Below are 26,080 nucleotides of genomic sequence, written 5' to 3'. Positions count from 1 at the left end.
TGAAATCATTTCAAGGTTAAAACAGGTTCATGTGAAAGCTAATGTTTAAAGAGGGGGTATTCTGCTGTTTGTGCCAATCTTGGATGTCAAATCTGTAGTCAAAAGTATGTTGGAGTAATCCCCAGGCTTCTCAGCTCAGTCTGCAGGCTGCTGTGAACTAGAGATGTTCCGGTCATGAACGATTCGTTCAAAAATAACTCATCTTTTCAGTGAACTGAATGATCCGTTCACTTCCATGCATTAAATTCGTTCCTTCCGTTCACACTGCTCTGGCTGTGGCTTCCCAACCCCCACCTTCTTCCTCATAGAAAACCAGAGTGATTGATGTTAGCACGGGCCAATAGCCTTTTGGTGGAGGGCTGTATTTATCAAATGACCATGTCATTGGTTTGGAGAACTAAAGAACGTATCACTTGACCAAATGTGTGTCTCTCTCTCTCTCTCACTCACTCACTCACTTGTTCACTGAACGAGATTACGACCTAAAGTGTTACTGAACGACTTGGTGAACGAGTCTAATGAACTAATCTTACAGCTAAACGAGATCTGAAGATCTAGGCCACTGCAGCGGACGATAGCTGCCATCTCTACTGTGAATGCCAATTTGTGTGACGTCGCAAAGTGAGAGGGTCGAGACCAATCAGAGGAAAGCGGGCTTGTAGGGGTGAGGGGTTCAGAGCTGACTGAGTCGTTTCAGGTAGTTGCTGTATGAGGGCCTGCACAGAGCACCAGATGATGAGTCTCTTTAACTGTAAATGATGCTAAGCTACTCCACAGGCAGCACAGACTGAAATATGAAGCTTGAAATTAGCATAATACCCCCCCTTTAAATGCTCAAAAGTTAAATGTGATTTGGTTTGGAAGAGAAAAATCACCAAGAGCTACACACAGTTGTTTTACCTCTGTATACACCATAAATCTGTAAAATGTTCAATATATAAGTTAAGAAATATCAGCAACACTTACATGGATAAAATGCATATTGAATATCTTTCTTTACTGTCTTATTTTGAATATATCTAACTTTTGTGAGAGGATATTTTGGGGTATGTCTCTGGGGCTCACCTCACTGTGTGGTATACAGTGATGGAAGTCCACCATTTCTGAGACTAACTTATCTGATCTTGTTGTGTAGAGTTGTCTGGGGATCTGTGGAGACAGAAAGGAGACCGTGTTTACAGAGAGCTTCATTAATATATAATAGAACCAGAGGCACTTCAACCAAATGCACAGAGGCAGGCGATATATCAATGCAAGGATCAGCCAGAATGTAAGATATATTACAGGAGAATATGCCTACAGCTGCTAATACAGAATCAGTTGTTACAACTGTGCATCTTTGTTGCACTTGGGACAAAGTTATGCCTCTTTGGTACTTTCAGATGTCTAAACTGGCCTCTGAGCCATTATGGAAGGTACCAGAAGGCACTGATCTACATTAAATTATCATTAAAACCACACACAAACATTATTTAAATGATACTCAAAGATACATGAAACATTTCATACAGTGCAAAGATAAAAATATGGAGGGTGAGAGCGACACAAACTTTGCTGCAAAGAAAACAGGACGATCGTTTGCAGAGAGTTTGTTAAAGCGCATTAGTTTCTATCACTGTGGATGAAGGTCGGGGTTAGTGGGTTAGTCACTTGTCCTATGAAAGCTCTTTGTACCTCGATACTCAGATGTATATTTTCAATAGGGGCAAAATGTTCCTGTTCAGACTGTTGGGATTGGGAAGAAGAACTTGAAGAACATGGATATGTGGAAACTTGACTTAAGGCACCATCATCATTCTCAAATACTGGGTTCACCCTCAAAGTATTCTCAAAGGCATAAGGTGAAAGGGTGTTCCTATAACGTAAAGAAGATGAGGTGGTAAATAAAGATGCTTACAACACAAAACATCACAAATCACTGCAACAAAGCAACACCTTGTACAAAAAAGTGCTTTAAATTTTAAAAGATGAAAGCGTTCGTACTTACACCAAGGTCAAAGTCTTTTTGGGCTTTATACATTTCTTGTTAATGAAAACCAAAAGGCCAATGACGGCACAAACAAGGCAGAGACTTCCCACGAGGCAGGTTACAATGAGCGTGGGGTCTACCGGCATCGACACCATCTCGCTGCAGCGTTCACCGTGGTAGTGCCAGTATTTACCTACAGGGCATCTGAAAGAGATGACAAGAAATTCTTACAGTATGTTATGTAGGGAGATGCACATTATATTATATTGTTAGGCACAGAAGAAATGTAAATCAAATAAGCAATTCTTATAAATTAACCATTTTTTTTAAACTTTATTCTTTTCACAACATCATGTTTTGACCTGAATATTCCTAACTAGGAAAACGAGATGATTTTTCTTTGTGACTTTAAAGGAACACTACAATTAAAAGCAAGTCAGACTAATGCAGTCTGGCACTAGAGTACAATAGCTTTGATTGTTTTCCAAACAGTTTGCACGGCACCCATCAATCACCTTAATATTTCAATTATGAGCCAGAAATTAAAACCACGTTACAATGAAGCTGTATATATGAAGCTATTTTGATTGGTTTAATCAGATATCACTCCTGGGGCCATATGGTGAGTCAATACATTTGCCTATGACCGAATGATATTCAGTATAACATCACTCCCTCTCATGTGTTGTTGCTTAATTATACAACAGTTAGTTCCGACCAAGTGATCAGATTGGATAAGAGTCATTTAATGAGTGCTGATATAGGAGAATGTTTGTGTTGCTTGGCAACAACAGTCCAGTTTCAATTAAGTTGTGTAACTAGTTGGGTTGGTTGAGCTAAAATTACCTGTTGTTGATTATTACTATTTACTATTTGCTACTTGTTTAACTGTTGTATAAAAGAAATATCCCACTCGAGTTTGTGATGTTAGACTGAATATCAGCACGGCTGTGATTATCCGCGGCCTTGTGCCTACTACCGTGATGATATTCAGTACAACATCACAACCTCAAGTGCAATATTGCTTAATTGATATGCTCAATGTTTTTAGCAGTCCGCTCTCACATCTTAAATGTTCTTGAATGCACCACCAAGGAAGGGTGTTTCAGTACAGTTCCTGCTTGTGCTTGCAACTCTATTACAATATTACAATATGACGTTCGTTAAGATAGGGAAGAATAAAAAACTCCACTCTAAAGTGTTCTTACGAAAGTTATAGTAATGTAAAGAACATTATAAATGTAAAGCCTTTAAAGAGGCTGAGTCGTCATTTGTTTTTTCTTTCGTCAGCTTTTGCGTACCTGCAGGTGGCTCCGTGTCCTGGGATTATTTCACACAGGCCTCCGTTCAGGCAGTAGTCTGGCTGCAGAGTGCAGGTGCTCTGACAAGGCAGGCCGTCCACGATGCTGTACCCCGGATCACACAGGCACTCTGCCTCATCGGTCCAACTGTTCACCACGCAGCGTGAAAACTCATTGCAAGCCAGGAACTTACAGGGGTCTGCTTGGTCAGCTGAAACCAACACGGGGGGGGGGAAGAGGAGGAGAGGAAAGAAGAGAGGAGGAAAGAGGTGAAGAAAGAAATACAGACCAGGGAGGCGATAGCTTATTAACATTTGTGCTGCGTCAACCTGCCTGTCACTGTCTGCATATTCAGAGGAGAAATTAAAGGCCATTTTGATTGATGTGAACAAAGGTGTCTGCTTTCAATAAGGTGTGCTTAAAGAGGTCAAATTCAGTCATGAACTCCTCCAAGCAAAATGATGCAGCAGCTCTATGCTGCACCACACCGAAAGACAGCAGAGTGAGGAGGCGTGTTGCAGACAGGTACTCTGACCTTGCATGAATGAGTGTGTCATTGCAAGAACACATTATGGATCTGTTTTTCTGCATGAGGTGTCAGCACTCTCACAACAGGAGAAGGAATTTAATTTTACTTTCACTCAACAAGAGTAGATTGCTTCTGTTCAAGCAAGGACAATTCACCTGGCTCGATTTCCAAGGAGCGGCTGTCGATCTCGATGTCAAGCCGTTTAGATGCTGCACTGCAGAAGTCTTCGAGCACGCAGTGAACAGCTTCTGTGACGTTGTAAGGTACCGGTTTGTCCAGTTTCATCCGGCTGTTCACCACAACACTCCCATTTCGAAAGTTGAGAATTTCCAGATGTTTAAACCCGGTCAGATTGGATTGTAGATACGGCAGAAGCTGTGGGGGAAAGAAGGAAAAGTAAATTAATTTGTAAATATATATTTTTTAATCTCTTTACATTTTTCTGCAGATGATATTTTCATTTAAAAGGTTAGTTTTGTTCAGTTAGATCGGTAATAAAGAGCACTTGTTTGTAGCAGGAACATGTGTTTCCTGGAAAGCAACACTTCTGCAAGATCGATTTAATCTAATAGGGTAAAAAGAGGATCATTTTTTATCCTAGTGAGACAAAGATCTCTACTCGGATATTCTAATGAAATGATGTTAGTGTTAGTAAGTGTCAGTAAAGAGCTGTGTCCTCCTGAGAGGAAGACAAGGCCAGCGGAGATCATTTACCTGTGGTTTTACTTCCACAATGACAGGACTGAGGTTGTCGTAGCACGGCTTATTTTGAATTATTCAGGTCAAATTACACGGTGTGAAAGCTGTGAATGGTTCATAATTAAATTTTGATGCAAGCATGAAATTCTGCCATCACTGCGTTCACGGTGTAATTACATCCAGAACAAAATAAGGGTTAGATCAAAAGTATTAGTATCACAACACAGAACACGGCACTATTTCTAGTCACTGAGAGTCTGAGAGATAATTAAATGATCATGCATTTAAAAAAGACTTGGCAGACATCAAAGATATCTCAAATCCAAGAAATCTATTATATCCTGTACGGTTAAAGCTTTTATGTTAAGTGCCTTAAAGTAACATAAGTATTCAAATTGTTTATTCAAGTGTTTGCATTACCCCAATGACCCTAAAAGCCTAAAACGCATTAACTACTTAGAGGAGTTGGAAGAATTCAGACCAGAATCTTTGACTTTATATGATCTGTTTTATCATATATCAAATATCATAACAAGAAACTCTTTATAAAAACAGGTAAAAACCTGCTGCAGTAGCATACAGGCTGCAGGCTAGCTGGTGAGCTAGCTTTAGCTTAATAAAATCTGCGCACTTTTTCCGAAGTGTTTCCTGTATTTGAATTTGTGTGTAATGCTCTAACATCTTATTAATTGAGTTTTGTTGTACCAAATAAGGCAGAAGCAAAATCTAGTCATGTTTTAAGGTATTAAAATGGAACGCTGGATAAACAGATCCTGCTAAGTTAGCTAGCCTAGCTAAGCGGAGTAGAAGTAGCTGCAATCTTTGCAGCCTGGGACTCTAGTGGAGTTAAACTATATGTATGTAATTTTTTGAGTTTAAAAGACAAGAAAGCTCCAATATTAACATAATTAGGTTAATAGGCTAGCAAGCGTTTAACAACTTCTTCATCTTTTCTTAAGTTAAGCTCTGAGCCTTCAAACTTGTTTCCACAAATGCTCTCTGCCTTTGTACGCACTACCAACACCTGGTCATAAAACATTAACCCAGTAAAAAACTAAGCTATGCAGGCACATTTTAATATATATCTACCAACTGTTCACATTGTTGCATAAAAAAATCTCCCCACAGACCCAAACTTTCAGCTTAGAAAGACTAACTGGGAAACCAATCTATTAAGACTGTGGACTTAGACTGATGACTGTGGGAGATATTTAGACGGGGAGGAAGTCAACCAGCTCAAGTAATGGACCTGCATCAATGTTCATCGATCCAAACCGCTCTCCTTCCAGCCACTTCATGTTCACTGCAGACGAGCCAAACATCGAACAGCCGCAGTGTGAGAGGGAGAGATTACGCTGCTTTAGCTGGGCTGGATGTCGGGCTGGAGATAAGGGGCCTTAAGGAGCTCTGCTCTGATCGGGTTACTTCACTTATCACTGGAGGACAGTTTACAGGGAGCTAGTTCCCTATAGCTAATAGTTTCTGAGAAAAGTGGGAAGTACGATTGGTTTAACTATCCGGAACAAATGGGCAACAGCCTGCAGCACAGACTCAGCTTGCTGGTTGGTCATCCATTTGTCTTAATGCAGAATGTCAAGCATTACTTGTACACTCTAGATTAGATACCAATCTGTACCTCTTTCGATTCCACACAAGGTCAAGCCTGAATAGTTTCACAACAAACCTCAGTCTGTATTGTGGACTAAGAAACCAGTCCAGCAGAATTCATAGTCGCTTTTATACACTTGACTTGTGTAAATAAATGTAGAAAACACAACACAAAAACACAACCTAATTTCAGTCTCACAATCACATAGGCTTCTCTGAGGTTACACATGTATCTACTGGTTCTTTGTTTTAGAAAATCCTGATGAAACATCCCTTCTCTTGTGTCGAAAAAAAAAAAAAGTCACTGAGTATAAAGCTGCGATTAAATGTTCTTACGATTAAGATTGTAGCAAATGAAATCATTACAGCCTCCATGTCCAATTTTATTGGTTGCTACAAACCAGTAGGTACAGGAGTAATGGAGGCACGCAGCAAAGGCAAACAGGGGTAACTCCAAGCCACTGGAGTCTAATGGTTCATATATATGTAAACACATATATGAGACAGTAAATGTAGCCTAACGAATCACAAACGATGTCCCATATCCAGCAAAACATCACATCATGCTCATTTGAATGGGCTGCAGAATATTATATCCGACGTGTCTTCATTTATACTTGGACAAGTTTGATATATTTGTTTCAAAGTGTCCCTTCTTTACTCAAACAGCCCATTTAAAGGATGATATGTTGACTATTCCTAATGGAATAGTCAAAATAGACATTATACGGTAAATACTTACCAGTTCAAACATCTGAGCACATTACTTTTGCAAGGAAGCTAAATACATCGATTAATGAGGAGCACTGCAGAAACCACGGTTTGGGCAACCATTAAAGATTGGAGATGGAGAGTAATTAAGTTACGCCTTTTATCTGTGTAATCCGTGATACTACACAAAAACGTCTGTAATATGTATCTCTGCATGCATTTTGTGTCTATGTATCCCTACTTCTTCATTTGGTAGTCTCTAATGCAGTGCACACATTGATCATTTATGTATCTGCCATGAAAATAGTCTTAAACCTCATTGAGAAAATCCAAATTCAAAAAAATTCATAACACAAAATATCTAACCGTAACCTTTCTTGAACTGATATATCATCTATTGGAACCAAGAAGGCTCGTAACTCTTTCAGAAAACAAAGCCCACCTTTTAGTGGTAGAGTAGCTCACATTCCTTCTGCTTCTTGGCATTGCAGCAAACACAACCCAATTTTTAGCGTAATGTAACCCCTCAGTTTGTGCATGAGGCCTTTATATAACCTAGAGTGCAGGGTTCCATGACAAGCCTAAAAATATGTACCCTCCGGGGTAAGACTTGAAACTAAACGGGGATGTCAAGTGATGCTTCTTTCTTTGATGTACTCTAATAGGTGCAGGCTTAAAGAGACAGTTCTCACATGCTTAAAGCACACACATGCTCACAACAGAATGACCTCTACCAATCTGTAATCTATTTTATTTCATTGACTTGTACAGAAGGATATACAAATACGTATGTCTACAATACCAGATAACCAACACAGTAATGTTGCTGCAACATACATACAGATGTAAACACAACCCTGACTGATGTTGCACTAAGAAGACTGGAACCCTTAATAGCTCAATGGCTGTTGTGCTGTAACTGAGCAGAATTATTTAAAGCTTCTTACCACAATTCACAAGTCATATGACTAAGGCAGACAAGGGTCCCATGATTCAGACCACCCTGGGCTAGTTTGCACTCTACTATGTACAAAGAAATACAGTTTTAGCAATTCAAATTTAATTATCAAATTATTATTCTACACTTCAGTCTAATTACTAATTAACCCACTGCAAGTTTTTCTTTAAGGCTTAAAACATGAACAAATACACTGGTCAATTTTGAAACACACATATGAGCAACACATGTGCAAGTTAGCTTAGCTTAGCATAAAGACTGGAAACAGGAGACCACAGGTCACCTGTCCAAACGTAACAAAATGTGGCTACCAGTAACTCCAAAGGTCCAAAGAGTACTACTCATTTTTGAATCCATAAAAAAATCACAGTGTACAACATGATTTGTGATTTTATGGGTAATAATGTTAAGACTGTTATGTAGCGGGGCATTTTCTGAAATGTTGTTGTCAGTGTAAGGTGCTTCGAGACCAGCAAAGAGCATTAGAGCTGCTGGTAGGCAGATTTCGTGACCATTCGGATAGAGCATGTCTAGCTGTTTCCCCCTGATTCAAGTCTTTATGCTAAGCTAACCAAAACTTGCTGCTGGCTGCAGCTACAATATTGAACAAACAGCTAGAGTGTGGTACCAATATTAAAGTCTAAATGTGTGTCCACATTGAATGCGAGGTGAATTTTATGCACATAATTGCGTACAATGATGGTGGAAAGACGCAAGTTGGCACAAAAAGACACAAATTCACCAGAGGTGAAGAACTAGTTGGAAATATTTCAACGCATCCCCGTATAAATCTGCAGCTAATTCATAAATGTACAGAATGAGAAAAAGATAAACACTAAAGTAAAAGAAAAAGCCAGAGCTTTTGAGATCAGGCAGAGGTTGAGTAAACAGGCACGAAGCGACCACTCACATGGTTGGTTGATACTACAAAGCTAACGAAACAGTCCAGTGATGATATTTTTAACGGGGGATTGGGGTGAGGGTTAGACATTCGCCTCACTTTCTGTCTGGACACACCTTAACTCTAAAAGAGGAAATATGTTTAATTCTCAAAATGTTGTACAATTCATTTAAACTTTTTTGTGTGTTCACGTTTTTTGGTTCTGAAAACCTTAACAATACCACTCAACTGCAGAGACCTTGTTTGATTTCATAGCTAAGAACTTTGGACAAATTATTTGCAGACACTAATTTGTCCCTGAAAGCCTGAAAGGGCAAGAATTTTTAGCACAATTCAAAATCATAAGGCAGAACAGACAATAACAAGCAATGTTAGAACCACAAGACTCACAGATAAAACCAATGGGCTAAAGAAGAAGCAAGGTTTAATGTCAAAAGCAAAGCTGAAAGCTAAAGGTGAGTATTTCAGAAATGTTAGGTGCTTTCCCAGTGTTAGATACTGCATTTCAGAAAGGTTAGTAAAGAAATAGAAAGGTTATGCTCTCTCTGAGGCATTGGAGATGTAGTTCCAATATGGAAAAAAAATACCGGTATGGAGGCTAAAGTTGTCTGTCGCCCAAGCCCAGATTTACTGGAAGCTCCAGGGTTTGGCGATTTTCTTGACCCAGAGTGCTGTGTCTGAGTAAAACAGAATTAATTGACCACCTTTTTTCTGGTTAACACAATGACTCCTCTGAAGTTAAAACATTAGCATAGTGCAATTTTGATCTCGAAATTGGCCATTGCTTGAAGCAGTATCAAACTCACAGAATTTATATAAAAAATATAATTTATCCAAGAAAAAAATATAAAATAATTTACTGATAATTTAAATTTAAAAAAGCTGCAGTGAGGATAAGGCTCATTGCAAAGTACATCCTCACTTAAACAGGACAACAAGATCTAGATAAAGCACTGACTTATGGCTACAGTAAAGTGTGTTTACTCTTATTTAAATATTACCTTTAACCAAAATGAATCAGCATATATTGCACCAATGTACTTTGCACCAATGTACTTTTATCACATATTTCAGTTTGCACGACAAAAATAATATGAGAATGAAACATGCAAAATCATGACATCTAGCACAAAAGCTTTTGTACCTACCAGCTCAAGAAAGGTATTCTCCAGTGATTTATACTCTGGGGAGCTCTTGTTGAACAGGTCATCAGAAAACATCATGTTAGTCACCCTCAAGCTAAAGAAAACCACTAACTCTTTGCTCTTCTCCACTGAGGTCACCAGAGGGGTGTTGGCTAGTCTCATGACCGGTGCAGCCGTGGATCCATACGGACGTTCATCTGACTCCGAGGGGTATCCACTACCAGTGTCCCCTTCTGGAGTTTCGGTCACTTCCACTTCAATCTCGTTGGGACTTGACAAAACATTCTCTTGGGTGTACGAGTTCTCAGAAGACAGGTCTATTGGGACTGGGGTCACTTCACTGTTCCATACATTGTCTTGAGTGTAAGAGTTTTCAGATGGCAAGTCCATTAGGACTGGGGTCACTCCACTGTGCCATACATCGTCTTGAGTGTAAGAGTTCTCAGAAGGCAGGTCTATTGGGACTGGGGTCACTCCACTATCCTGTACATCCTCTTGATTGTAAGAGTTCTCATAAGTAGGGTCTATTGAGGCTGGAGTAACTCCACTATCCTGTAAATCCTCTTGATTGTAAGAGTTCTCATAAGTAGGGTCTATTGAGGCTGGAGTAACTCCACTATCCTGTAAATCCTCTTGATTGTAAGAGTTCTCATAAGTAGGGTCTATTGAGGCTGGAGTAACTCCACTATCCCGTAAATCCTCTTGATTGTAAGAGTTCTCAGAAGTAGGGTCTATTGATGCTGGGGTAACTCCACTATCCCGTACATCCTCTTGATTGTAAGAGTTCTCAGAAGTAGGGTCTATTGAGGCTGGGGTAACTCCACTATCCTGTACATCCTCTTGATTGTAAGAGTTCTCAGAAGTAGGGTCTATTGAGGCTGGGGTAACTCCACTATCCCATACATCCTCTTGATTGTAAGAGTTCTCAGAAGTAGGGTCTATTGAGGCTGGGGTAACTCCACTATCCCGTACATCCTCTTGATTGTAAGAGTTCTCAGAAGTAGGGTCTATTGAGGCTGGGGTAACTCCACTATCCTGTACATCCTCTTGATTGTAAGAGTTCTCAGAAGTAGGGTCTATTGAGGCTGGGGTAACTCCACTATCCCGTACATCCTCTTTAGTGTAAGGGTTCTCAGAAGTAGGGTCTATTGAGGCTGGGGTAACTCCACTGTTCCCTAAATGCTCTTGGTTACTTGAGATCCCTGGAGGAAGGACTATTGAGACTGGGGTCACACTACTGTGCCCTCCACTAGACTCGTCTCTGTCCTCGGGGGCTTCGCCGCTCTCTGTCGGGGGTTGCGAAAGAACCACATCTGGATCTGGTTCAATGCCTTGAACAGCATGCTCATGAGATGATGTCGTGTAGACTGGGACTGTTGCTTCTATGTCGGGTATCTCAGTAATTGCAGGATCCGTAAACTCTGGCAGGTCATTGGAAACTTCAGTAGGATGTTCCTCATTGAGCAGGACAGCTAGCTCTGGAACTTCTACAAAAAACATATCAAGAAAGGGATTTTGTAAAAAAAAAAAAAAAAAAGGCATTGTTTTTTGCAAGAAAGGAATATACAGGTACACTAGTTGTTACTGATGTTACTGCAATTTAGGCTGTAATGCTGTGTCAGCTTATAGCTAGCGTAGCACCAAGGTAAAACATTAAGGTCAAGCCTTCATATCTCGCTGCTTTCATGATTTGACCACAGGTTTAGGAGTCTGTTTTTACTGTTACGGCTCAGGCTAACTCCACTGCAACCAGCCTCTTTCGCCTCCACCTAAAACAATTTCCCCTTTTGTTTCCTATTTAAGGTATAGAATAGTTTATTCCAAACGTCAGACAAGAAGTTTTATACCACACTTATGTTTGTGACTTTATTATAGCTAGAGACAGGAAGTTAATAGCCTAACATAACATAAAGACTGGAAGCGTCAAGAAACAGCTAGCTTGACTCCAATTTTTAAACCCTCCTAGCAGCTCTAAATTATAATAATTAACATGTTCTAATGTTGTTTGTTTAATCACCACATTAATGGGAATGTAAAAAGATTTGTATTTTTTTGGGGAGCTGTGCTGTTTTTTAGCTAACAATAGCCAAGTGTAGTCACTAGTTTTGCCTTCTCAGTGAAGTTGCCAGACAACTACTGTCTTTATTATTTACACAAAAAATTACCCCACTCAGTTATCTTTTGTGAGGTCGTAGTAGGTGCATGATTAAAGTTTCTTACACAACCGGCTAGCTTTTCCCCCCTGCTTGAGCTAGGTATCAAGTAGATAAAGTTAGCTTAAATTTAATGAGTCACTCTTTGACTGTATAATATGTTCTGTCTTAGATTGTGTCAATTTGTATTTTTGGAAACTCAAGAAGAATTTTAAATGCCTTCGACAGCATGCTCATGAGATGATGTAGTGTAGACTGGGACCGTCGCTTCTATGACAGGTATCTCAGTAACTGTGGGATCCGTAAACTCTGGCAGGTCACTGGAAACCTCAGTAGGATGTTCCACATTGACCACGTCAACTGGCTCTGGTAGTTCTGAAAAAAAGAAAACATCAGAAAGGGCATTTAATTGCATGAAGGCTGTTAGAGGTATCATTGCAATTTAGGCAGGTTTGCTGTTTCAGCTGTTAGGTAGCCTACCAGTATCCATTATATCCCACTGCTTTGACCAATTTACTACAAGTTAAGGACCCTGCTACGGCTGATGACCAAAGCCACCTCCACTCTAGCCATTGTGCCTCAAGGTTAACACCTTGACACACAGTTTGCCCCTCTTCTTTCCTTTTTTAACGTACATGCTTCATTTATTTGTATTCCCCAAAAGTCAGATAAGAAGATTTATACCACTCTCATCTTCGGTACGTAGCTAGAGACAGGAAGAGAGTAGCCTAGCTTAGCAAAAAGACAGCATTGGGAAACAGCTAGACTCAGTTTTTTCAAAAAAATCCACCACAACTCTAAAGCACAATTATTAGCTTGTTTTTATCTTATTTTTTATTCAAACACAAATATCAATGTGAAAAGAAAACTATTTTGGTTTTTGGGGAGCTATACACTGGCCCTATATTTAAACTAACAATAGCTAAATGCAGTTTCTAGTCTTGCTTTAACAGTGAGGTTGCCAGATAGACTACTATCTGTGCTTGTTACACCAATAATTACCGCACATAGTGTAATAGTAGTAATGTTAGCTTTAGAGGCGCTAGTAGAGAGATGATTGACATTTGGACACACCAGGCGAACTGACCCCCCTGCTAAGGTGGTGTCAATCTTCTCAATTAACAGAAAATAGTTCTTGATGTCAAACTATTCCTTAAATTATCTTGAAGGTTCTTACTATATTCTGATGCCTCATTGTCCAACTGTAACATTGTTTTAGGTTGTTCCTACTCTTTCTTCAAGTCCATATGATTTTCACAATGAGTTAAATATTTGAAGTCTTTGAAACCTGCAACTATCATTAAATGTTATTCTGTAGATATAGTGTGCATCATTTTGTACACATTTCTCCTAAATTCATCTTGACAAGCCTGACACAGCCTGACACACAAGAATTTAAAAGAAGTTCTGCAGGTTTGAAGAATGTTTGGCTGCACAGCATGAGTTCGTAATGACTCAACTACTGCTTGTTAATGGGTTTTAATATGATGTAGTGCCTCAGCTGGGAGCATCTCCATGCACAAAACCACCAAGTCTAATTGCACTGCCCTTTCTATTAGCTATGAGAGGTGCGCATTCTGTGCAGGTGAAGAAATGAAAACATAAAATAGGTCACTCTTTATATGGACCGTCCAGTGTGGATACTCATTATCCAGTAACTTAGAGGAAATTAAAATTTGATTATGCTTCCACTTAAAGATACTCTTAGGGTTTCGGTTCATATTAAAAGGACATGAGGATCAACCAACTAATCAAATAAAGCATTGTTAAACGGTGATGTAATAAAATGAAGAACCTTTTTAAATGAAGCTCTTCCATTACAGAATATATCCCTGTAAACTCAAAGTGCCAAAAACTTACTAAGAAGACTTAATTACCACATAATGTTGTAATAAACACTTATTTTTATTTGCTTTTAATCAGCAAGTATTAATTTTTTCCTTCTGCCATTTCATTCGTCACCAACTCCTCAATAAGTTTCTTTGTAGTTATTTTGTATTTTCCTAATTTAATTAAATTACCTTAATATAATAAGTAATCTCTTCTTTGGTTTGGCATCACCCTCTCAAGTTAGCTTTAATGTCATTTTAATTACATTATTTTTATTACATAATTAACTTTAATGTACTTTTTCTTCTTCGTTTCCCATCAGGAAAACTTTTATTTCCATTATAAACCAATATACATCAGCTGTTCCAGTATGTTGGGTCTTTAGACCGTAACAGCAATAAGCTCATTCTCCCACCGCTTTCCCACCATCAGCAAGAGGCAAGGCAAACCACACCATGATGGCAAAGTGAGGGTTAAGTTGCAGTTCAAACCTGAGGTTCCCTTTTTTTCTTGTCAATATCTCCAAATGGAGTCTACACCACAACCTTGACATAAAAACATTTAACTTCAAGAGGGCCTACCGTCAGTCAACGCTTCTTCAAGTTCAGCCACACTTCCTTCATCAAGCTTTGTGTCTGGTGTTGTAATGGTGCTGGGCCCCTCTGCGGAATCTCCGGTGGATTCCTCCTCTATTGATGCCATTAAAGGAGTCTCATCAGTGGCGGCAGAAGTTGTTTCTGGGACGATGTTTGGGATGAAAGGCACAAAGGTGTGTGTTTCTGGTTCAATTGTAAAAGCATCCATAGAGTTTTCTATCACTGCCACAGTGGGGAGGAAGCTGTGAGTGGGAGTAGTGTCCTCTGTGGGTGGCAGTGTGCTGTAGTCCCCAGATACAGCACTCTCAACAGGGTTCATGCCGAGCTCCGCGACTGGATGAACTGTGTTAACTGAAAAAGAAAGATTCATACACTTTAAAATCCTGTTATGGTATTTTATTCAGTTAAATATGAGTGTATTAGGCTTACCAGCCTCGAAGCTGAGTGTCCTTATGTCCAGTGGGAGTGATGGTTCCTCTCTTAAGGCCCTGACTATGATGCGCTTCAATTTAGGAGCATTTGCATCCTCGTCTGTGTATGGCTCCTCAAGAGCCTCAATATCGTCATTGAGCTCTGTGTCTCCGTTAAAGACCACACGCACAGACACATCATCAGAGCTGCAACACGACAAATCATGTCAGAAACCATCACAACAAACAGACCACACTGGAAACGGTTGCATGAAAAGGGGAAAAATTCTGAGTCATGTACTAAATTTGGATATTTTGGGGGATGGTACATTTTCTCCAGAGACTTCAATAAAAGTCACTGAAGGGGAAGAGCATAATAAGAAATTTATGTTTTAAGACTCCCATCTTATTTACTGCAATGTTTTGGAAAAATTCACCATCATCACAAAGCATTATTAGACTGCCAACCTTTTAAGAAAACCTCGATTAAAACTTAATTGCCTACCGAAATCCCAGAACTTGAATCTCCTTGAATCCTGGAACCCTTTCAAACACACGAAGCATCTATACAAAAAACAGAAGAGAATAAAAGAGAAACAGTTTGGAAAAAACATTAAGATTTTCCTAAAAAAACCCCAACTTTTTAAAAACCTAAATCTAGTCATTTATTTAATTTACGTAATGACGTCACGTTTCAGTGAGGCGAGTGATGATGACCGTTGACCGCTGCTTGTTGTGTGTGAATGAATGTGTGGGACAACAAAAACATATGTTTACATACTCTGACAGTTTCTTGCCCAGAAGTTAATATAAGCGACGATGCGTTTCGGTGACATGCCGTACATTACCTTAGTGCAAACCATTAACCGTGTGTTTTCCTGATAAAAAACGAGGGAGCTCGGATGCTCTCGGCCGCTACGGCCACAGACTGCTAATTCCAGCAATGCGGATGCTAACGTAGTGAAGACGTTTCGCTGTTTTTGGTATATCCCCAGATTCTTGTTGTGGTGATTTTGAATTGGATTGGGGCTGTGTTGGAGTGCTGCATGTTAATTTATCTAACCTGTTTGTTTTGGTCTATAGTAATGTGCGGATTAAATAGGCTTCTGCTTGCATTTTATATTCAATAACAAGCATTTGAATTATATTCCCGGCATCAATGCAGTTTTTCCTGTTGTAATATTATTTATTGTTTATTTTTTTAAGCACCCGTAACAAACACTCGAGCCCAGGGGTCCGTTTCAGAAAGCGGGTTTAGTGAAAACCCTGAGTTTGTTAACTCTGAAATGAGGGAAACCTCAGGTTTGCTGTTTCAGAAAGTTAGGTTCAACCTAACCTGGTCGCGAGCAGGTTTTCTTCAGGAAACTCAGAGTTTCGCTCTGTCTCCTCCCTCTAGAATATAAAACCCTCATTCGACTTCCTCATTCATTCAGCCCGTCTCAAGCGTGTTTGAGCGGTTACCGAATTAAAGAAGAAACGTTGCGTCTCTGTGCTGCTCTGACCGCTTTGCAAAAGTCTTTTATAATTATGATAAAAAAAATCAAGAGACAAATCTGTGTCAAAGTCTTCATTTTTAAATTTTCCACCACCACTGCCGAGAGCACTCAAATAAGACGCCGTAAGTTGGATGTTTTTTTTTTTAAACTAACACAATTCAGTTTAATCAACATGAATTATAATGTATGTGAAGTCAGCATCATGTTAGGGATAAAGCTAATGCACATTAAAACAGCCACTGAATGATATTTAATCTGTTTAATATTTAAAATATGATTGAAGTGCTTCCATGTATGTTTTTTTTCTCCCGCTGGATTGCTCCTAAATTAATATACATTTTAGCTTCCGGTCGTGATTAAGTATTAAATAAATAGACCAGTTCAAACTTGCAAATTTACTCGAGCAGCAGTTTCTTCCCACGCCGCTTCTCTGTCTTTTGCAGCTGCAGCCGTGTTACTTTATTTTTCTAAAAACCTGCTCGTATTCGCTGAACGTCCGCATGAGGATTTCCAGCTCCACTGGTGTGACGTAGGAGCACCTCTTTTTGTGTACCGTTGCCATGGTGAATCGTGGTGTCGGGGCTCCATTAATGCTGGCTTCTTATAGTCGGTGTGCACGCACTTAACTCTGGCTGAACCTACTCAGAGTTGATTGAACTAACTCTGATCAGCTGTTCTGGAACCGAAAACTCCTATCTCAGAGTAGATCAACTCAGAGTTCAGGGTTAGACTCAGAGTTTGTTGAACCTGCTTTGTGAAACGGACCCCTGCACTGCTCCCTTATCAGTTACCTGAGCTGATTAACTGATTAAGAACAGGTGTGCATTAAGGTGTGCAAGTCAAGTTATATGCTACCTAAAGTTTGAAACGCTGAGGACTACAAGAGGGCAGTGGGGGAGGGGGACACAGGCTCCGAAAAAACGAAAAAAAGTGGTGGCTAGCAAACTGTCAACAGGTAAAAAGATTAGAATAATATAGGACATCGTAGTAGCTATGAAAGCCACAAACACATGTAGTTACTTTTGTTTCTTGATCTACACTGTGACCAAAAATATGCCAGAGCATGGTGGTGAATGCCTGCGTGGAGGCAACATTCAGTCACACTGATCAAAAATATAAACACAACACTTTTGTTTTTGATCCCATTTTTCATGAACTGAACTCAAAGATCTAAGACTTTTTCTATGTACAGAAAAGGCCTATTTCTTATATATAATAATAATAATAATAAATATAATATTGTTCACAAATTTGTATAAATCTGTGTTAGTGAGCACAGCCAAATTCTCTGAAACGCCTTTGGAGACGGCTTATGGTAGAGAAATGAACATTCAATTCACAGGCAACAGCTCTGGTGGACATTCCTGCAGTCAGCATGCCAATTGCACGCTCCCTCAAAACTTGCGACATCTGTGGCATTGTGCTGTGTGATAAAACAGAGTGCACATTTTAGAGTGGCCTTTTATTGTGGCCACCCTAAGGCACACCTGTGCAATAATCATGCTGTCTAATCAGCATCTTGATATGCCACACCTGTGAGGTGGATGGATTATCTGGGCAAAGGAGAAGTGCTCACTAACACAGATTTAGACAAATTTGTGAACAATATTTGAGAGAAATAGGCCTTTTGTGTACATAGAAAAAGTCTTCGATCTTTGAGTTCAGCTCATGAAAAAAAGAGCCGTGGTTAGAGTCTTAGTGTATGCCTTCTTAGTCGGAGATAATCTATATGATTAGGTCTTACTATTTCAGGCTTGTGGTCATTGACTTAAGCCCCTTCGCTGACAACTTTAAAGCTGTTAAATCAATCAGGGTGAATAATTACACCTAACAATACAACAACGTAGAAGCTGGTGATCTTTGATCTCCTAACGAGACATCTTACAATATGACACAACAGTGCTGTGAGAAAGAACTGTTCTGTTTTGAAGGGAAGGAAGAAACACAAGAATAAGTTGTTGGGGAAGAGGTTATAAAGAGGTGACAAAACAGCTGTTGTGGAATAAAATAAACTCTAAAACACACAGTAAGGTTCTCAAATGCAGACAAGGAGCTTTCTGTGTTTGTAGAGATGCAAGTAAGACAGCTTAGAGTAATGTTAAAGCCAGTGGAAACCTAAATCCACAATAGCGTTATGTAATATATTTTCTTTTTGCAATTTGCAAGTTTTGAGAACAAATTGGGGAGTCTTGGTTAACATTGCATGTGAATGCTAACCGCTAACTATAATATGGATAGCAAAGAGTTTTGTAGCAAACCACTCGGTGACTAATTGAAATGGAAATCTTAAGCTTGCCGGGCTTCTGCTTCAGATGCCTCAATTATATGTTTCAGGGCTGCACAAGGCCGATAATCACATGCTGCATTGTTGTGTGCAGAGCCAAGCAGAGCCGGGCAATCAAAACGTGATCAGTCACATTCACAGTCTTGAGAAATAGACTGCAAATTGAGCTGTGTTGAAGTATGATAGTTTGTAATTCTTCAAACCAAATCTCCAGAGGCTTTAACATCGGCTGTGGGTCTGTAAACTCACACTTGGCTCTTACCTTGTCTGTGAGCTCTCGTGTGATGTCACTGTTCTGTACAGCCTCTGGGTCACTCAGGACGTCGTTGTAAGCCGGGTCCACGACTGTGACGCTGAATTCAACAATGTACTCAAAGGTCTCTTTTATCAAGTCTTCTTGAATCTGGGAAAGAAAATTTTATTAAACTAGCTTCACATTATTTTTTGTGCTCAAATTGTTAAATAAAATAAAAACGGTAAAGGTCGATTCAGACACTTTGCAGGTTATCGTACCACGTCAACCTCAGTTGGCGGCAGAATCAGATGCGGTGTCCATGTGCCTGTGATAAAACAGAGAGTCACCAGTGAATTTGTGATGTCATTATGAAAATGTATTCATAGCCTTATAGTTTTAAATTTAACAGTATTAGTGTCCAACTCACATTCACTATCTGGATCTGGGGTTCCAGTTTCAACTCTGGGAATAAAGGAACATATTAAGAGTTTTACTAAGACAAATAATATTTGTTGTGAGGTAGTCAACAATCAGTGTTTTTTTATTTATTAGGGCGGCAATGCTTTAGCTGGTTTGAACATTTGGAGCCTAGTTTTTAAAAGCTATGTTTATGCTTTCTTTGGATTTTTACCAGGTACTATGTTTCATATAGACATATTGTGGTTTTAAAGTGTGTACTTGCACAGGAAAGTCACATTAAACACAACATTTAAGAACATTTTCACTTACCCTTCAATTTCAGCTGACATGGCTACTCTCTAAAGTAAGAAACAAGATATCAGCTTCAATATCAGCTTTGACACATTGTTCAGAAAATAGTTCTTTGGTTGTGTTGATCACGGACTCACTCTGGCAACCATATCGAGATGCTCCTGAGCGCTGCTAAAGTTCCTGGCCAGGTCGTCCATGCAGAGGTTTTCATGCTGGCAGGTGTAAACCCAGGATCTGTACTCCTCTGAGTCTGGGACTCTGTCAAAGAAGATCCGAAACGCTTCCCAAATCGCCTCCTGACAAACTGAAGACAAATCACATGGATTTAAATGTTTTCTTCTGACTTTGACACAGAAAATATTTGGAAAAAGGGTGAAATGACTCACAAATATTCATGAATATGAGACGCCATACAATCCATAGCATTTCATATGTTTGCTCCAAAAGCGACAGGGTGGAAATAACAGAACTGAAAGGATTTTTAGCATAGATCCTGGCTTCTCTGCATGGGACAAGTTTGCAGTGATTTAGCGATTTATCTATAACATTAGCTTAATTTTCCTCTCAGAGAAACATTTCACTGCAGCTTCATTTATGAACGCACAGCATGTAACCGTTTACAATGTCACAATGCTACAATAAGTCTCAAAATACATTAAACATGATTTGATTGGGACAGCAGAATAAGGTCATAATGGCTGTTCCAGTAAATGTCAAACTGTATACTTAAGTTGTTGCATGTCTGTGACATTTTAGTGAATATAAAAATCATGAGCACAAAGACCCCCTGAAGCTACAGCATGTTTTAACTGCCTCTGTGGCGGAAACGAGCTCCACATTGTCCAACATCACGATGCCTGTGGGAAATTTATTGTCTGACAAACTCATTCTGGAGCGATGCGATTACCTCAAACACACCAAATTAATCTGCCTCCTTTTACAATCATACGCCGCAGCAGCTGTCGGGGAACAATTTGAGTTACTGAGCCATTATGAGAGCCATGGTGGAAATCTTTCCCTCTAAATGTATCCGCAATCCATCTCTCTTGGACAAAGGACATTTGCATATAACTTGATTACATGAAGTGTCCCTAAAGCCTGCAAAACAGCCTCAGTGCATCATCATGTCAACATCACCAGGCTTTAAATTAAGACCAATAACACACCTCCTAATGAAGAAACATGTATGTGTACAGACATTAATTGACAAGATTAAGAGAATCACACAAATTTTAGAAGATTTAAATATATTTTTATCTTCTTTCCAGGAAATCTGATAGATTAAAATGCTTTATTCTCATTTGGCACAAGCGTATTCATTTCACTGTAAGATGTTCAGAGATAATTATTCTTAAGTTTAAGTTCAAAACAAAAAGTTTATACCAGCTCACGTCAAAGTCTAACAGTGGAAACGTCCTCTTACCTCTGAGTTTGTAATAGGTCCGATGGCTGCCGATCACTTCTGTCATCGTCTCCTGGGGACACACTTTGACCCCCGTGTGGAAGATCGTTGACCTTTTCGTCCGATGTCCACCCTGCTCTGCTCTGACATTTGTGGTGTGTCTGATCGGTCTGGAGGCTTCTAGAAAGTGCCGGTGCTTCACATCCCTGAGTCCAGGAAAACCGTTGTCATGAAGGTCTGCAAGGGCAGTAAGAAAAGTAAGAAGAAAAGTAAGACGTATAATAAGGTTTTAACTGTTAATTGTTTCTTTGGCAATTGCAAAACCACCATTGAAAATAGTATTTCCTGGAAACACATTAATCTTTAAGTTTACATTATCGCAAGCAAAGCAAAGTGTAAATTTAAAGGGCCCCTCTTGACAAAGTTTGGTCGGTGTAATCGTCGCAAGGAGTACCTAAAGGTGTCAGCAGGGTTAACTCAGTTTGAGACTAGAGACTTTTACATTTTAAAAGTCAGTTTTATGAACTGGGGTAAGGGGTTGTGTCAAAAGACATGGTGGGTCTAATGAAACACCCTAAAGAGATGCATTATGGGATATATTTTTTATTTACTTTTAAGTTTATTGACAGTAGGAGTCCTGCTGTTTATGTACTTAAAGTTTTTATTCTATTCTTTGCACTGTTTTGCACCAAACGCCAAGAGGTTTCCTGAGAGTTAATTTAGGGACAAATGAGCAGTGTAGGTTAAGTCTGCATCTCTTATTGAGTTACTTGAGCCTTTAAGTTCACTGTAGTGTAAAAATGTGGGGCATGAAGCTTGAGGTGCAGCTCTGTGAAGGATATCCTATTGAACGCTGTGAAAGTGCACAAATGTGTCGAGAGAGCGAATGAGTAAAAGTGTCTTCTCTCTAAGGAACGGCTGCTGAGATGCCCTTGGGCGACTTGCATCACTGAAGCTACTCAGTGGCACAGAGTGTAAAGATGTGTTTGTACTGCGGAGCGTCCGAATGAGTAGTTGCATAAATGCAGGCACATGGATTACAGCTGTAAAGGGATGTGCGTGCACAGCAAACCTTGAAAGGATTAAAAGCAGGTAACAATCCAGTCCCACGCAAACAATACAGCAGAAAGTTGGACACGAAATCCCTGCAGCCTCTCTGTTACAAAGTTTCAGGAAACTTGCTTCCTGAGTAAAACTGCCTTTATTTTCTGATCATCTTAGGAAAGAAAACAACCTCAGTTGCCCTCCTGAGGCTTTAGTGGAAGGTAATTCCACACCATTAACCAAGCCAGTGTGCCAGTTAACACTCTCAATCACAGGCCCTCTATTGAATAAAGCTGTTTAAGAACAAAGGCACAAATTGTGATGCCAGGTGGCAAACCTCAGAGGACTTTATAAGACAATAAGCCAGGATTTATGAGCCCCAAAATACAGACTTGAGGTCATTGGACCCAAATGACAAACAGTGCCTCCTCTGGATTAGCAAGACAATGAAGGTTATAGAAGAAGTAAAGGAGAAAGTGAGTGAGATTATATATGCTCCGTTAAATCGGCATCAGACACAGAGCTATTAGCAGGACATCCTAGACAAGATGGAAATTTACTGTACTCTAGGAGATGTTCATAATCCTCTATTTGGATAAATCAAACATAAAATAATTGAGATATTTACCAACAGTTAGAGTACTCTACACCAAGTGTATTACAAGCCCATTGGTTGCCAGGCCTAAGATTAGGGGATTGTCTTTTAGTTGTTTTTTTTTATGTATTTAAGATGCTTTTTAAACTACAGTTAGGGTGGGGCAGCTCAGTTGAAAACATGGACCTAACTCATGGAACACTTACAGAGTGATAACTATGGTGGCTGACAAGGGCAAAGGAGCCACAACAGCCCAAAAGATTTTAATAAGGAGAAATGGGCTGTGAATTCAGACAAAGGTCCCTAACAAATATAACAAATACACACAAATCCAGAAAACAAATTCAACAGAAAAATGCTGCATATCCAGACATCACAACAGATGTGCTCCAGGCCTTAAGCGGGAACACTAAGAGGAACTGGTTTTTGATTGAAAAAGACCCCCCTCGAGAACAACAGAGGACAGTTGATGACCGGAAAAGCAGCAGTGAGGTGGTTTTCTTGCTGCCTTTGGCTCCTGGCATACCCAGGTCTGACCACGCTGATTCCCCAATTCAGGCCATCCGTGTGGTGGAAGTTGACTAATGCCCTACTCCCTCTAACTCCTCTCCCGTCCCTGCTGTGTCTTCATCATCCCCGGAGTCAGAGTTCTGGCTGGAGGCGCTGTAAATCTCCTGGGTACTGTTACTCACTATTGTCCAGTATTCCCCTGCTGGCCCTTCTCTCTGTCCTCTCAAAAATTACACCGTTCCACTCAGCACATTTGTGTGTTTTTGACCTTGCATTGTTTATGTATATGCAGCACATTTGCTGTGAATGTACGTTTTGGTGTGTTTGCCCTTATCAGCCACCGAAGATGCACTAAAGTAAAACAGCAGCGCTGAGATCAGTGTTCTTTGTCCGCTCTGCCATAGATTGACATTCAACACTCAACGCTTACAATTGTAACAAGCTAATCCTAGCAATTTAGCTAGCTAGCCAAAAGTCAGTCACATAGATGGTAAAGCTCAGCGGTAAAACGTGTGCCTCATGTATAGAGGCACAGTCCTTAATGCAGCGGTCCTGGGTTCGACACTGACCCTTGGTCGTTTGTGTGTCAACGACAATCTCTCTTCCAACATTTCCATTCCTATGCACTGTCATATCAGAATAAAGGCAAAGGCCAAAAACAAACATTAAAAAAAGCCAAAAAACCTAAAACTGTGGTCAAATGCTGGAGGTGATGGCGGCTCTACTGACAACTGTCTAGGTAATGCCAACAACAACAGTCAAGTATCGATATCGTAATTGTTACAAAAACTAAGGGACCTCTGTTACTGTAACAAGTCTTCTCCTTCATGAGCAGTGGTCTGAAAAGAAACTGCTTGCTTGTACCTACCCAGTGTTAATAAAGGAGGGGACTCAATTAAAATATATTCAAATGTAATGTATTAAGAGTCTCCCCAATTCTCCCAAGGCCTTATGAGTGATCAATTTGGCTCTCTTGGTCGATATAGTTAGCTAAGTAGCCAATCAAGATTTTTATATGTTATACATTTAAATATAGTTTTTTGTTGTAATGTGACCAGCATTCAAAGGCCGTTAAAATGAGTTGCCAATCAGGACTTTTTAAACGTTTTTGAGAAAAAAAAGATATCTATTTTAATTTTCATTATATTTTTATAGTTCTTGGAAATACAACATTCAAAGACTAAACATTGTCAGATTCTTTGTCACAACAAATTATGTAGTCAAATTACATAACAGGCCCTGTGCTGTCGGCCCCCATCAAAAATGACTTACCATCGGAGGCCTTACAACTTTTCATAGGGAAACCAAAACAGGTTATAGAAACGTCTGAATGATAACAGTTTAACAATGATTCAGTTTCTCAATGTTTGTTTATGTCCCTGTTTTTGTTGTTGTGACAAACATTGCTTAAAATATGTAATGTATCTAATGTATTAGCATAGCGCTCACACATTGTACTGTAAAAACATTATTCCGAGTTGTTGCCATAATGTTAACTTCTTATGTGGCCTTAACACATTATAGTAATATTTGTTGTGATTAAGTATCTGGTAATGATAGTAAACAAACTTAGTGTGTTTAACTACGTGGCATAATCATAGGTCATAGTATGTGGTGGCTGTTTCATTGCAGTATACATATGTATTGTGTTGTGTATGTGTGTGGTTCACATTGTGTCCAACCAAGTTATAGCTGAAGTAGGAATGTGCATGCCTGCTGTGCTTTAATCATTATTAGAATTAGAATCAAAGTGTACGCAGCAAAAAGGTTCAAAACAAATGCCTCATTGATGAATGGGAGACACATAAAGAATCAACTATGTTAATCACTGTATTACACATTAATAATTAACTCTACAATGAACCATATTGTTTTCCTCAAATCCAAATTTGGCCCGGCACCAAGAACATCCTGAGAATGTGTGACTATTAATATTGTAGCCTGTAGCTTAATGGGCAAATATCCTCCCAGTTCATCGTCTGTCAGGCAGACACATTCAGCAGACCTGTTCAGCTGACCTTTCATCCACTTCCAAACATTTCAGCAGGTAAGAAAGTCGCCTAAAATAAAACCGAATCATGTGCACTTTCATTCACAGAGAAAACATTTGAATGGGCTTTTGAGGAATCGTATGCTTAAAGCCTGACTTGCACATGCAAAGACACGAGGGCCTGAGCGTGAGGAGGGAGTGTTTGAGCGGGGCCTTAATGCCCAGTGCGGCTGCAAAAAGGCCTCACAGCAGAATAACAAGCCAGAAAAGATTAGCGTCCTGCAACACTGGGAACAGAATGGCTTTTGTTTCCTTCAGGATAATGAGCTCACCCGGGCACATCACACTAAACGAGACAACCAGTGTGGATGCAAATTCTATCACTGGTGAAATGATGCTATCTTTCTCAGTCACCATGTATTCAATGTCTCTGCCCGTTTAATTGATAGTGAATATTCATGACCAAAAGACTCACTGGCTGTTTGACATTTTTCTTAAAATCCAAAGATCTATTTGAGGTTGAGCAAGCATTTGGTATTTGGCAGAGAGAGTTCTTAAAATACCAGAGGCACACGGACTGTCTGGATGCCCTTGAAGAGGACCGCCATCTCTTTAAGTCCTATGCCATTCAGTAAACAACTCATTGATAGAAAACATGCAGGAATATTATCACCTGAACTAAGCGATGTTGACATTGACCTTCTCTCCTACACTTTACAAATGTCGGTCCTTCTTAAGGCAGGCGGATTTAAAAGATAATCTTCAACAGATAGATTGTTGAAACTTTGAGTTGTCCAGCACTCACCCATGCATCTCCTAAAACCTGCAGCATGAAAACAAACAGCATCTCTTTCTCCAATTATCACACGAAGGCAATAACCAAGGGAAAATCACATACGTTTACAGAACAACCAGCCAACCACACAGGATGCTTACCTTTGATTTGACTTGCTTGGAGGGTAAACAGACACAAAGTGAGGAAGAATCCTGACTTCAAAAGCAT

At 39.7% G+C, this 26,080-nt stretch overlaps 1 protein-coding gene across 1 annotated transcript; it reads right to left on the bottom strand.

Moving 5' to 3' along the window:
• Positions 1-673: 673 nt before the first annotated feature.
• On the bottom strand, positions 674-26,080 carry impg1b (interphotoreceptor matrix proteoglycan 1b). The gene is made up of 19 exons (XM_069661732.1): positions 26,014-26,080; positions 20,960-21,175; positions 19,674-19,840; positions 19,555-19,583; positions 19,253-19,287; positions 19,104-19,150; positions 18,853-18,993; positions 15,316-15,374; positions 14,830-15,017; positions 14,386-14,751; positions 12,194-12,349; positions 9,825-11,308; positions 9,264-9,353; positions 3,955-4,174; positions 3,271-3,481; positions 1,988-2,173; positions 1,675-1,855; positions 1,025-1,149; positions 674-716 (listed from the first exon to the last, which is right to left on the bottom strand). The coding sequence occupies exons 1-19, from the start codon at positions 26,078-26,080 to the stop codon at positions 674-676; spliced, it is 4,011 nt and encodes a 1,336-aa protein (XP_069517833.1).

The sequence above is a fragment of the Semicossyphus pulcher genome, unplaced genomic scaffold (genome assembly GCF_022749685.1).
Source record: "Semicossyphus pulcher isolate SPU_LCO1_2020_fin unplaced genomic scaffold, fSemPul1.0.p SCAF_14, whole genome shotgun sequence".
Taxonomy (NCBI): domain Eukaryota; kingdom Metazoa; phylum Chordata; class Actinopteri; order Labriformes; family Labridae; genus Semicossyphus; species Semicossyphus pulcher.
Note: the sequence above shows the minus strand (reverse complement) of the source record. Positions and strands in the feature narration are given on the sequence as shown.